The sequence below is a fragment of the Astatotilapia calliptera genome, chromosome 12 (genome assembly GCF_964374335.1).
Source record: "Astatotilapia calliptera chromosome 12, fAstCal68.1, whole genome shotgun sequence".
Taxonomy (NCBI): domain Eukaryota; kingdom Metazoa; phylum Chordata; class Actinopteri; order Cichliformes; family Cichlidae; genus Astatotilapia; species Astatotilapia calliptera.
The window spans coordinates 1,579,355-1,593,801 of NC_137433.1; the positions used below are offsets into that span (position 1 = coordinate 1,579,355).

A 14,447-nucleotide genomic window follows, 5' to 3' on the forward strand; every position below is an offset into this window, starting at 1 on the left:
TTGTTTGCTAACCGCCAATAAAAACAACGAGGAAGAAGAAGAAGCAGCAGAAGAAGACGGTGCTCTAAAAATGGCGGAGTCGGAGGAGGAGGTAGACGTCTTGGTCCAGAGAGTTGTCAAAGACATCGCGAATGCATTCAAGAAGAACCCCAGCATGTGAGTACAGTCGGCTGCGAACAAACTGCGCTGGGCCCGCAGGCCTGTTTCACACGCAGCGGCTCCAAGGCTCGGCCACGGCTGATTCAGGGTTCAAATTATGGGCGTGGACTATTACCTGGAATCGGAACTGTCTAGATGAAGTTCACATTTAGACACTTAGTTTTGTTTGTTCTGTTCAGTGCGTGAGACACGATGTCGTGGGGATTACTGTTTACTTACAGTTAAATAACTTAAAACATGCATCAGCGGGATATTTCACGACTTTAGCGAGCTGAGCCATGCAGCTTTGAAAATGCGACATCCCGATCATGTTGATTCATTAATGGTGTTATTGTTTATTTCGCCGGTGACTGAACTGGGATGCTTAACAGTTGTTTATGATGGTACCGAAGATTTGCATGCTATGAGAAGCACGTGATGTCAGCTCGATCCTGTGTGATAGTATGTTAAGAACTTTAAGGCTGCAGCTATCAGTTATTTTGGCAATCAAATATTCTGCTGATTATTCTGTCGATTAATCGAGTAATCTGATACTTTTGTCTTATTAATGAGCACTAATCAATATCCCCAACAGGAAAAAATTAGGGCTTTCAAAACTACTCACTGGTTTAGAATTTGCTATGTTTTAAAAGGACTCGCACTGATTCTTCCCAGTAAAGGTTTTAATGGTGACAACAGGAACAAGTGTGGCTTTTTGACATGCTGCGAAAATGTGTGTAAAATGACATGTGGCTTAAATAAGATATCAAAGTACAGAATTTGAGACAAGGATTTTTAAAATGTGCTCGATGAAGCATTGCAGCTTCTAGTTTAGTGTGATAACCACAGATTTTCAGCTGCTTTGGGGGAAGAAGAACCCCTCAGTTTGGATGTGTTTGGTTCACTTTTAAGTAGGGATGGGTATTGATACGATTTTCACGATTCCATTTTCGATTCTGTTTAACGATTCGATTCTTTATCGATTCTTTTTAAAAAGGAGAACACTAAGGTCGATTAGCTCAGAACTTTGTTTTATATCTTCTCTTTGAACAAGATAGAAATGTAGGAGTAACATGGCCTTACAAACCCAGCAGTGACATCTTAAGAGATCCACAGCATACGGCTCTTCAATGGGTGTCACAGGGTCCCCAGGAAAAACATTGTAAATGTAAAATAATAAAATAAATATTCTTCTGTAGCAATAACAAAGTATAACATAAATTATTCTGTAGCAATTACACAAGAATATCCAGTAATGCCCCTGCCTACAATTAAACACATTCACTTACTGAAAATCATCTGCTGTGGCAAACGGGTGCAAACCTTTGACCACAAACTGAGTCACTGCTCGGTGACGTTCGTCTATCCCGGCCTGAAAGGAGACGCTGCCGGCAGACTGCAGCGAGAGCTGCCAGCATCTGAGCCAGACTCTGTCTCATCATGGTCACTAAATGCACAGTAATGGCAGGTTTGTAATAAGGCAGATCGCGCTAACATAATATGCACTGTTGTTGATTATTTACCTGCCGCATTAACGGGAGAGGACGTGCAAACGTTACCGCTGCTTAGGGCTGCTCGATTATGGCAAAAATGATAATCACGATTATTTTCACTGAAATTGAGATCTCGATTATTTGACGATATTTATTTAACCCTTTAAGACCTACCATAGAACCAAGTCCACCAGAGCTTATATTATTTTTTTACATGCTGTGTAGCCATTTGTGGGAGCATTTCAAGTTGCTATACATCAATACAACTGTTATAGCCCATATTTTAATAATATGTATGCATTAAGTCCATAGTAACTACATTAATTGCAAAAAAAGTGCAATAAACTACAAAAAAATTGAAAATCGTTTTTGTTTTTTTAATACATATATTTCTACTTGGAGAAATTTAAGAGTTTTATCCCTCAAAACTTTAAATACAAAAAAGTTGCAAAAAATAGTTTACAACAACAGGAAATTTATTTTGAGTCTCTTCATAATTTTATTTTGGAGATACACCAATTTTTATATACTGCAGGAAAAACGAAAACAATCCTATGATGCAAATTTGTTTAATTTATTAAATAATAATGCTCCATAAATAAAATACACCAATGTTGTTTTTGTGCATAACACAGAGCAGCTATCTGAACGCTGCTCCAACAGAGGTCGATTATCTTGTTAATAATTTCACCTCCTCACTACGTACGACTCTGGATACTGTACTGTAGTATCCAGAGTCGTACGCAGTGAGCAGTAGGGCTGGGCCATATCATACTGTTCACGGTGATACCGGTATAATGTTGGGCATCGATAAGAAAATGAAATATGGCGATAGAATATGGGTAAAACGCGCAGTGCCTTTGTTTTCATACGCACATGGCGGCGACGCAGAATGAGGAGGGCAAAAGTGGATCGTTGAATGAAACAATGAACCAGAACTGGTTTGTTAAAATGCTGCAGCTTCACTGGTGTGGAACTGGTTTAGCTTTCGTCCGTCAGATACACAACAAAGCACTATTTTTGGTAGAGCATGCTAGTGGGCCGTCATTATTACCGTGTGAAAATACGGCGCACTTAAAATCAATCCTTTGATTTGTCTGAAAGTCGACAGAGCCCCTTATAATCCCGTGTGCCTTATGTATGAACTCTGGTTGTGTTTACTGACCTCGAAACGATTTTATGTGCACGGCGCTCGAAAATCTGTCAAATGTTTCAGTGCGACTTTGCTAAGCTACGAAGCCGCACCGCTTGATGGATTGTCGGAGCGTTACGGCTATCGTAGGCGGAGCCTCGCGGAGTGATACGTACTGTGCTTCAACATAATATTACCGTATTGTGTGTGTATAACCTCTTCTTGGTAAATGGTAAATGGCCTGTATTTGTATAGCGCTTTCCTAGTCCCTAAGGACCCCAAAGCGCTTTATACATTCACACACTGGTGATGGCAGCTACATTGTAGCCACAGCCACCCTGGGGCGCACTGACAGAGGCGAGGCTGTCGGACACTGGCGCCACCGGGCCCTCTGACCACCACCAGTAGGCAACGGGTGAAGCGTCTTGCCCAAGGACACAACGACCAAGACTGTCCAAGCTGGGGCTCGAACCGGCAACCTTCCGATTACAAGGTGAACTCCCAACTCTTGAGCCACGAAGTGTTGTGGATATTATACATGGTTATGCTGAGGAATCGAGGAGGGGCCTAAGGGTACATCTGTCACCATCTTACAATGCTGTGATTGCAGCCATTCCACACCTCTCTGTGAATGGGACTCATGGACATTGATCAATGAGCTTTGATCGGTGGTTGTTGATCAATGGTCATGTGAATAATAATGATGACGCAACTGCCCTCCCAGCCCATTGTTCCTTCAGGGCTGGTTTCAGTCATTATGCAAACGTCCTGTTTATAAGATTGAAACCTGCAGTCAGCTGAGACTGAAGACGTCACCTGATGATGACGAAACGTTTCTCCCACAAAACGCTACGTCCAGGTGAACCGAATCAACCTTTGGAGATTGATTTACTTGGATGATTGCACGTGCATCAAGACATTACTGTTTTTACTTTTGTGTAACTTTTGTACTTATATATATTTTCCATCCAAATAAATGGAGAATATCTTCTTCACATGCTATTTTGAAGCTTAACTAGTTCAGCATACTTTGACCTAGAGATGGAATTCAAACTTTAAACAGGTCCCAAGACCTTGATCTACTAAGGTATTACTAGGATTTTCTCTTTTTACGGGTTTAGACAGTTTTATGACATTTTCAGAGACTTTCTGAGATTACTGCAGAGAACCTATTCAGCTCTATAAATTAAAATTCTCTGAAAATTTTAAGGTCTTTCTTTGTTTCGTCCATCCATCCATCTTCTTGTGCTTTATCCGGGGCCGGGTCGCAGCAGCCTAAGCACAGAAGCCCACACCACCCTCTCCCCAGCCACCTCCTCCAGCTTATCCGGGGGAACACCAAGGCGTTCCCAGGCCAGCCGAGAGATATAATCTGTCCTGGGTCTGCCCCGGGGCCTCCTCCCGGTGGGACATGCCTGGAACACCTCACCCAGGGGGCATCCTTGTCAGACGCCCAAACCACCTCAGCTGGCTCCTTTCGATGTGGAGCAGCAGCTGCTCTACTCTGAGCCCCTCCCGGATGGCCGAACTTCTCACCCTATCTCTAAGGGAGAGGCCAGCCACCCTTCGGAGGAAGCTCATTTCTGCCGCTTGTATCCGCGATCTCGTTCTTTCGGTCACTACCCACAGCTCGTGGCCATAGGTGATGGTAGGCATGTTGATCGACCGGTAAATTGAGAGCTTCTCTTTTACACTCAGCTCTCTCTTCACCACGACGGACCGGTGCAGCGTCCGCATCACTGCGGCCGCTGAAAACATCAAAACTACGAAACGACACACGTGGAACTAAATGGATTTTTGCATTACTGATTCTAAAAAGAAAAAAAATCTTGAACAGTTAATGTCCCATCCAAAAGTCTTGGATATGATTGATGAACCACAGAAATTCAAATATGGGTGCTTCTGAAATCACACCCTTTATTTTCTGCCCAGCTTTGAAACCTGCGAGCCACTCTGGTTTCATGCTTCCAGAAATAAAAATAATTCTGGAAGGTGGAGCGAGGACTTAGTAATACTACATAACCGTGTTAAAATTCAGACTGCTGATGAACGTGAACTGTAGTTTGTGTCTGTGGAAACACTTCAGCTCAGCATGAACGTCGGTGTTCGTTTAATGATGCACAAACTTTGAGCAAAGGACACTGGAGAGGCATGGCCGGCAGTGTGGTGACATAGTCTGTTTAACACCCCCCCAAAGTGTACAAGATCAGAAATAAGCAACTTGAAAGAAAACATGAGATCATTTCTTGGAAGTGACAAAGTGAACTATCCAGTGTGTTTTAAATGGACGACTCTAAACGGCTACAGATGTGTACAGGATCCATCGTTACATCATTAATCATCTAATAACTTACCTGAATTTGACCTTGTGTCAGATATCTGTGATGTATTGATTGCTATGTTGTCCCAGCAGTATGTTATTGTTTGTTATAACAGAGATGGATCCCAAACAAGCCGCTGCACGGTGACAGCTCTGTAGATCTCACAGCACTAACCACATGTTACATGTAAGCTGGGAGATGTGATTGGGCTGTCGAAGCTTCAGCTGATGTACTGCAACATGACCTTGTGTGGCAGGTTGCCATGTTTCTGTCGTACTGCGTTTATTTCAGCACTGCTTCAGTTTGATGAGCTTCAGCTCCAACTTTTGTTTTTCTACATTTTTGAAAAGTCAAATTTCAGCAGATTAAGTTCATTAAAGGTTTTTTTGTTTGCTCATTACTTTGGGTACTGCTGCTTGGTCCACTGGTTGATATGGTGGTAATCTAATTGTGGTCTTTCCTAATTTTCGACTGGTTGGTTACTGTAACGTTTTCCCTTGTTCACCCTCATTGTCACTCTCTGCTCCCTCAGTGATGAGATCGGTGTGATCCCGTGTCCAGAGGCTCGCTACAACCGCAGTCCCATAGTGCTGGTGGAGAACAAGCTTGGTGTGGAAAGCTGGTGTGTTAAATTCCTGCTGCCGTACGTCCACAACAAGCTGCTGCTGTACCGCCAACGCAAGCACTGGCTGGACAGAGAAGGTAGCTCGATAACAAAAGCGATCCCAGAGGTGGAGTAAAAGTAGTCTGTAACATTTGTTTTGTTTATTTAATGCATTTATTTTAAAGCTGATAAAGGTTTGAGCTTCCAGTCATGGTCAGTTAATGACCTCCTTGTTTTGTCCGGCTTAGTTTTAAACGTGTTTTATGCTCCTGTTTTTTCCACATCAAAGTGAAGCAACATCCTGTGTTTCCTTCTGTCCCAGCTTTAGTGGACATCACCTGCACTCTGCTGCTGCTGAACCCAGACTTCACCACTGCGTGGAATGTCAGGTACAGGATGAATGTTCTGATAAATGTGGTTATAGTGAGAGCGATGCTTTCCTTTCATCTTTTCCCTGCCTGTCACACAGGAAGGTTTTCTTGATGTCAGGTAACATTAGCTAACAGCAGAGGTCTCAGGTGAAACCAGACCCCACTCACGTCGTCTGTCAGCTGAGCTCAGTGGGTCACAAATTGGGGTGAGGCAGTGATAATGACGCACACCTTCTTTCACACCGAGGCACATCATCAATAGTGTTCCAACGACCCTCAAAAGGAACAATCCCCACTAGGGATTAAATACTGGGACTCTCCACCGCCTGGTTTTAGAACTGAAGAAGCTTCTTTGTTTAGAGAGTCCAGTCACTTTCTTTCCTTAGACAATCCTGGCAGTTTGGCATCCTCCTGACTGCTGCGTTATCCCACTGTGTCCGTACCACTAATACTAATAATGAATAGTGTCAGGATGTAAGGATCTGTCAGCACACATAACAAAGCTAATGCTTTTAACAGTTCAACTGTGATACATTTGTGTGTGATTGGGGCGGCTGTGGTGTGTCGACGAATCAGAAGGTCAGCAGATTGGTTCCTGACTCGTCCAGTCAGCATCGAGGTAACCCTGGGCGAGATGCCCAACCCACCGACGCATCCATCGGAGTACATGGATGGAGCATATTTGGATATGTGTATGGATGGACTGTGGCTTTCATAAAGAAGTTAAGAATAGATGAGTGATGGTAAATAAATGGCCTGTATTTATATAGCGCTTTACTAGTCCCTAAGGACCCCAAAGCGCTTTACATATCCAGTCATCCACCCATTCACACACTGGTGATGGCAGCTACATTGTAGCCACAGCCACCCTGGGGCGCACTGACAGAGGCGAGGCTGCCGGACACTGGCGCCACCGGGCCCTCTGACCACCACCAGTAGGCAACGGGTGAAGTGTCTTGCCCAAGGACACAACGACCGAGACTGTCCAAGCCGGGGCTCGAACCGGCAACCTTCCGATTACAAGGCGAACGCCCAAACTCTTGATGTGTGTGCGTCTTTGTGTAATGGGTCAGTGTGACTCGCAGTACAAAGTGCGCTGAGTGCTCATCTGAGTAGAAAGGCTCTAGAGTACCAGTCCAGTTACTATGTGACCATTATCAGTATACTGGTTAAACGGGGTGCAGGCCTAACCTGGTGCCTGGGTTTGAAACTGCTGCATGCCTTCACTCTCCTGTTTCCTGTCATCTCTTTATAGTTTTCCAGGATAGAAACAAACTCCAGAGTTTCATGTGTCAGACTTTCAGATCAACACCGACCGTGTGACCATCTGTTTGTAACAGAGACACATTTGTAGTTTGTTCAACTCATTTAAACCAAACGTGAACAAAAATCATTTTCCTGTTTGCAGCTCATCAAAGTCTGGTGCAACAGTTACCATTTTTATATTTATTCACAGGCATTAGATCATGTCCATTATGGGATGTCACGGATGGTCTTACTTAAGCACATCCTGCTTTTTAGAAGAGTCAGAATTAAAGCACGATCAGAGTCGTCCCCTCGAAATGACCTAAAAGATAAAACGAATGATGGAGACAAAATGTGGACGTTGCTCTGCAGAGTGTCAGAAACCATCTTTGATAAGAGATCACAGCATGCATGTGCTCTAACTGAATCTGTGGGTGATAGTCTTTATATTGATGGATTTACTGTCATCGTGCTTTCTTGTTATTGCAGGAAGGAGTTACTGCAGTGTGGAGTCCTTAACCCAGAGAAGGACCTCTACCTGGGCAAGCTGGCTTTGACCAAATTTCCCAAGAGCCCAGAGACCTGGATTCATCGGTAAAGCCGCTTACGCTTCTCCTGCTGTAAACACTCAGATGTTCCGAGCTGCTTTCTTTGTGTGGGGAGCTATTCAAACTCCTCTTAGACTACACTTTATTTTCAACAGTTTTCTAACAGTAGCACTGTTTGTGCTAAACACTGTAGGCTGAACAGGGAATATTTTGGCTCCGGGAGCTGAGGGCAGCTGCATTCAGACCTTGTCGATGTAAATGACTGGTGATAGATTTCCTGAGATCATTGCTAGGTGGAGAAAGGTGTTTTAATCCCGCTGAAAAACAACAACGATGTTCTAAGGCTTACAACGAGCACCGAGGCTCATGTGGGATGCTGTTCTTCCTGTAAAAGCAGTAACGGTGTACAGAGTGAGTGAAGCTTTGTAACCCAGCGGCTGGTGTCTTCCTGCAGACGCTGGGTGCTGCAGCAGGTCCTGAATCAGGTCTCTACTTTGGACCACAATAAGAATCAGCAGCAGGCTGAAGCAGTGCAGGCTGACGCTGAGAGAAACGAGCAGCTCGGTGACCGCTTGGCCAGGACGCTCCGCCAAGAGATGAAGGTGTGCTCTGACGCAGCCGGCCGCTATCCCAGCAACTACAATGCCTGGTCACACCGCATCTGGGTGCTGCAGCACATGGCCAGGGGCAATGTCAAGGTAGCATTTCAGTTACTCATTTAGCTTTTCAGCAGTAATTAGAATATTTTCTTCCCTCATCACACATGTTCTCTCTTTTTATTTAATGTAGTTATATTACTGATGCCTGGCCGTATAAAAGTGGAGCTGCTGTGCAAATAATGTGGTGTAACTAAATAAACACTCGCTAAGAAATTTAAATGAATCAAAATGATCCCAGCTGGATGTCATGTAGCACTCATGGTTGAAATCAGCTGGCACAGTCATCACAGAGGAACTCTGTGTAACTACATGAGTAAGGGAGGTTTCTGTCTTTAAACCAGTGGTTCTCAAAGTGTGGTGCGCAAGTTACCTGGGAGAAAAGTCACGCGGAACGAACATTTAACATAACATAAGTGTTTTTGCAGCAGTTACGTTAATAATATGCACGCCCACTGAAAAGCTGCAGCGGCGTGCGTACGTCGACAACCGCAATAAAGAAGTGGACTGAAAAGTGTGAACATGTGGGCGGGTCTAGAGCGATATGACCAAAATCTCATATCCCGATATAAGACATCTATCGTCCTGGTAACGATATAAATCGCAACAATGTAACATTTTCTGTGAATCTCGGGCAGCTCGACTTGCATGAAGTGTTTCCAGCTGCGCGTCGTGTAGCTGGAGTCGAGTGTTTTAACGATGCATGAAATGATACATTTTTAGACATAAGTTGTAACGGCGCCGTTTTCTTTGTGCGTATTTATTACACGGCGTGCTGCGGGGGAAAGCCTGTTCTAATGTTTGAGTCTAAGCTTTATTTTTTAGCACCTGGCGGCTCTTTTTTGCTTCTCATCCGTAAATAATCTGCATCTTTCACGTGATTCAGTTTATTTTGAAAAGTCTCAGCAGGATCTTGAGCTTTATTGTGAAAAGTTTATTTGGAACATAAACATGCGGACAGGCGGTGGTGTTACCGTCGCGCATAAAAACAGGCGCTTGTCCGTCTGTAGTGTGGTTCTATTAAATATAAGAGAAAGAGAGAACTTTATTAATATAACCACTACAGTGACATCAGAACCATGAACAAATATTGCTGTAAACAGTTTATTTTGCGACACCACGAAACAAACGATAGCGTAAAATGAAACGACAGACGTTTTTATATCGTCACACGATATATATCCTTATATCGAACAGCCCTAGTCGGGTCTGTCGCGCATCGTTGACAGCGGTGCCGACACCCAGAATTGGGGAATGACAGACCCGACCACATGGCTTATAGAGACGTATTTCTTGAAATTTTCTTATTGTCTTGTTCTTTCTGCGAGCTGTTGAACGGCCATTCAAGGCCCCCCACGTTCAACTTTATTGATTAGCTAATAAATGAAGTGAGAATCTCTCAGTTGGTTTGTTGATGTTCAGCTTCTGCTCCTTCACACGTACCTTTGTCGTCGTGATTCTGGCAGGTGTTCCACGACGAGCTGTCCTCTATGCGCCTCTGGGTGTCCATGCATGTCTCTGACCACAGTGGCTTCCACTACCGCCAGTTCCTCCTTAAGGAGCTAATAGCTGAAATCTGCAAGAGGCCAGCTCGCACCTCCACCAGCTGTTCACCCCAGCGTGGGTGCAGCACAGTCCCAGAGGGCAGCCGCCCACACAGCCGCTCTCACAGTAACGGAGAGCCTTCAGGACAAGAGGCGGGCGGCGAGGAAGACGGCCGCGCTGACTTCACTACAGTCCTTCAGCTCTTCCACCATGAGATGGACCTTTGCTCAGATCTGATCCAGTCCTTCCCTGGACATGAAACACTCTGGAGTCACAGGTGAGAGACTGTTGGTTCACAGCGACTGCAGAATGGACACAGACGTCATATTTAAACGAGGAAGGCGGGTAAAACCAATGTGTTGTCTGTTCCTGCTGCACAGTCGGTGGCAGGTTGTCGCTGATTGCAAACATCGTTTGTGAGAAACAAGTAAAAAAATGAATTGTCCTGATAAATCATTTAAATATTTCTTTTGCATTAAAACATTTTCACATTCTGGGGCTGTTTATCCCTGAGCCTATACAAATACGTTGTGCACAGACATGTTCAGCGTTTGTAATAATGATATTGATATACCCCCCGTGTCTCTCAGGCGGCATGTCTTTTACTTGTGGGACCAGTGGGTGAGGGAGCATCAGCGTTCCTACAGCAGAGGATCCGACTGCAAGTTGAACCATGTGACGGATCCAGACCCAGGAGTGCCAGAGATCAGCTCTCAGAGCTGTGCAGGCCACGGTGTGAACGGACAGAAGCACGCTGGTGAACCTATGGAAGTAGATGGGCTGTTCCTGCCAGACCCCCACAATAGTAAGAGACTGAAGAGAGGCGTCCTGCTGCCTTGCCCCCCCACCCTGCCAACTGAACTCAGCTTTGTAAGCAGTGTTTTGGGCGGCTGCTGTAACACCGAGCAGAGACACTTTGCCCTGGCCTACAGGAAGTGGTTGGATACGGTCATTGGGCTGCAGTCCTGAGAGAGATGCTGACCTCCTCCTTTCCCCACACTGAAGCTGCCTACAGACAAAGAGTTAGGATCAGCTTGCCTACACATAGTGCAGACTTAAACAACCAGTACTTCAAAGCCAGTGATGAGTTTAGAAAAGCGGGCATTGAGCAGCGGACTTGGAATCTGTTTCCTAACAATTAATAGGAGAGGACTGGATGTTCCTTCTCAGAAACATCTGGATCCTCTGAGCCAGTATCCCTTCAGAATGGAAATCAGCCCTCATACCACCTGTTGGCTCACTGTTATCTTCAGGTGTTTCAATACCTCAGGTACCTCAGATTTCTAGTTGTTTGTATGTGTGTGAGGTTTCATGTGCATATCTTCTTTCCCTGCTTCTATATATATTTAACAAACAAACATAAATCTTTTCTGATTGGAATCAGTCACTTACACAGCGTAACCACTTTATACACGTGTAAGGTTCTGTGTAGGCACGAGTTTGTGGCATCATTGGACTAAAGTCCAAAAATACTTTCCGGCATATTGAAGTGTCCTGGCGCTGAACTGGACTCTGGCACCTCGCCTGGGCTTCGGCTTTCAGCCTGTATAAGCATGAAGTCTGGTGAAACGGTCTTTAATAGACACATAAACAGAGACGTATGTGAAGCAAACAGTAAGCAGTGACTTGAGCAGGTATGAAGCTGCAGAACCTTCAGGCTTGCTTTGGCCTGCTGCAGGTTAACGACTTGTAGAAACTCTTCTTGTATCAGATCATCACTGCATCACTTTTCCGTCTTAGCTCTACTTTATATTAGACCTCCCTCAGTCGTCGGGTAATACTGACCTGAGCGTCAGCTGTAACAGCAGGTTAAAGCACAGCTCCTGACTCTGGATTTCCATTCTGAAGGTGGTAACACGTGTTACACATGTTACTACTCGCGGTTGATTTTCTACCCTTTAACTTCACTGGTCAGCAGCTCTCTTTGTAGCTGATGCAAAGTTAGAGTAACAGGAAACCAAAAAGCCAGTCGCTTGTAGAGAAGTTTGATTTGTGTTCAGAGGTCATCACAAACTCTCCTCCAACCTGAGCAGCAATGAACATTTATTGGTCCTGATGTTTGACTTTGGACGTTTGTCGATCTGTAGCAGAACATTCACCGGTGCTCCTGCTGCTGCTGCTGCTGTTACAACACTTTGATTTGTTACAGCTAGAAACTGCAACAAGTGAAAATTAAACAGCACTTTTAAAATGATTGGTGTAGTTTTGTTTAGCGAGGGTAGTCGGTCTACACCAGGGGCTCAAACTCGCGGTCCGGGGCCGCAGCGGCCCGCATACTGAGAAGAAGCATCAAAAGCACAACATGACTGACTATGAAGACGACACGAGCAGAGAGCACAAACCTGCTGAGGCTGTCGGTGACAGTCGCACACTGTGTGCACTTATTTATTCTGTTCTATACAAACACAACGTGCGCGCACACAGAGGACCAGTGTGTTTGGAAGGCTTCAGCTAAGTTTGCAGTTTTGTCTGATACAAGATCTGAAATTTAAAAAACAAACGAAACATTTTAGGAAATATTTGTTTGTTTGTTTTGTCCTAGCTGAACACTAACGTGTGAGACGACAGCGCCAGCAGCGGCTCTCCGCTCGTTTCAGTTTGACCCCCTGATCTAGACCAAAATATTGGTATTAACTATTTTTTCCCCGTTGTTATTTTCGCATCAGTGCCTCATTTGAAACAGTTTTAAAGCTCCGATGAACTTTTAACTTGTCCTAAAGACTTTTTAAAGGCATTTCCTGAAAGTATTCTGACTGAAGGAAGTGGACAGGTACAGTCTCACACGTACTCACACCTGCAGGAGGCCAGGTTTCACAGAATTACACAGTGTATGTGATGGTTTTTGTTTGATAGCATTCGAACTTTTAACATGAATGAAATCAAAAAGCTAAATGCCCATGTAAACACACGACTGCTACAGATGTTCAGGTTTGTCATCGGTACCTTCCACTCCGTCGATGTCGTTTCTCCTCGGGCTGAACTTTATTTCTTTTATGTTATTTATGAAAATACAGGTTTGTGTGAAGCAGAAAGGATGAGAGTGACATTTACATCTGAAGCATTTACAGAAGCTGCCTGATTTGTAGTGTGAGTGTGAGCTTGACCAGCAGCTACGTTTGCTTTTTAACATCTACCTGGTGACAGCGAGTTAAAGGCTCGCCACTTTTCACTGACACGTTGACCAAGTATAACACATTCTTCTTCTTCTTCTTTTGTCCATCAAAGTTTTTATGTCTTTTTAATGTATAACAAGAGTTACTGTTACTCTAACACGTAATCATTGTCAGAACCACAGCTCGCAAACGGACGCAAACTTTTGGCGTACACGCTCATGTTTGCAACGCTTTAGGAAACAGCTGCTTGCACTGACTGACAGAGCTCTGCTACATAGAAGGAAGTAACACAATGCACCTGTTTAAAGGAAGAGTCAGTAACACTACTTCAGCAGCTCCTGGGAGTGATGATTCATGCTACTATGCCTCGTCTTTTATTGTGAAGGGACTAATCCTCAACGTGTGTCTGTCAAACCTGGTTTCTGTTTTCCTTTTGTAAACGTTGCAGTTTGATCTTATTTTTCTTGTCTATCCAGTATTGTCATAGTTTATGGTCACCATAGCAACCATAAACCTTTGTGTCAACACACGGAGGCCAAATAGCTTCAATTTACACAGCTGATGTTTCATAACTCTGCCCTTGGACACATTGTTACTTTTTTAAAGGTCGTGTGTGTGTGTGTGTGTGTGTGTGATCACCTCTAAACACTGTACATAATCACAGCATTAATTATCTCAAAGCTTTTCCTCTGTCACGCACTCTGTCGTGTGCTAAGGAGGATGATAGGTGGTGATATCGTATCAGGCTGTGCGCTCAGCTGCTGACACGAGCTTTGATCCAAGACTATCTATGCAGAAATGTTTGTTTTAGAGGTTCAACCTGCTCCTTTTACTTTGTTGTGATACTCGCTAATGAATAATCCTTGTGGTCTTAATTACTATTTATTTCAGGAGTGAAAGTATATTATCTTCCAGTGCTTCTGTCATCTGCTAAACAAGATAATAAAGCTCATCTCTTCATGTCCACTGAACGCTCTGTTGTAATTACTGCACATATTTATCTGCATGTATCTCACATACGGTGTGGGGGAGGGGGTCCATTATTTTATGTTCATTATGTATAAAATGAAATATTTACATCCTTGATTTCATTTTGATTTCATTAGTATCCTGCCCAAGGATGTTTAGACTGGAGCAGTGAGTGTAGGAAACAACGCCGTCTCTGTCGCCTGCTGTCTGCAGGTCATGACCTCCTGCTCCACGTTAACAGATGTGGGTCAAACTAAAATAAGATCTCCTCTCAAATTTCTCCCAAAGTGCTTTCTGACATTATTAGTAGTT

At 44.1% G+C, this 14,447-nt stretch overlaps 1 protein-coding gene across 1 annotated transcript; it reads left to right on the top strand.

Annotated features, from left to right (window-relative positions):
- Positions 1-11,454, top strand: ptar1 (protein prenyltransferase alpha subunit repeat containing 1). The gene is made up of 7 exons (XM_026188096.2): positions 1-156; positions 5,617-5,786; positions 6,011-6,077; positions 7,794-7,898; positions 8,307-8,550; positions 9,975-10,330; positions 10,644-11,454. Exons 1-7 carry the CDS (start codon positions 71-73, stop codon positions 11,020-11,022), a joined length of 1,407 nt encoding a protein of 468 aa, XP_026043881.2. The 5' UTR covers positions 1-70; the 3' UTR covers positions 11,023-11,454.
- Positions 11,455-14,447: the final 2,993 nt, after the last annotated feature.

Coding starts and splice junctions, on each gene's coding strand:
- ptar1 (XM_026188096.2), top strand. CDS start 71: ATGGCGGAGTCGGAGGAGGAGGTAGACGTCTTGGTCCAGAGAGTTGTC. Junction 7,899..8,306: donor CCAGAGACCTGGATTCATCG/GTAAAGCCGCTT, acceptor GTCTTCCTGCAG/ACGCTGGGTGCTGCAGCAGG. Junction 10,331..10,643: donor GAAACACTCTGGAGTCACAG/GTGAGAGACTGT, acceptor CGTGTCTCTCAG/GCGGCATGTCTTTTACTTGT.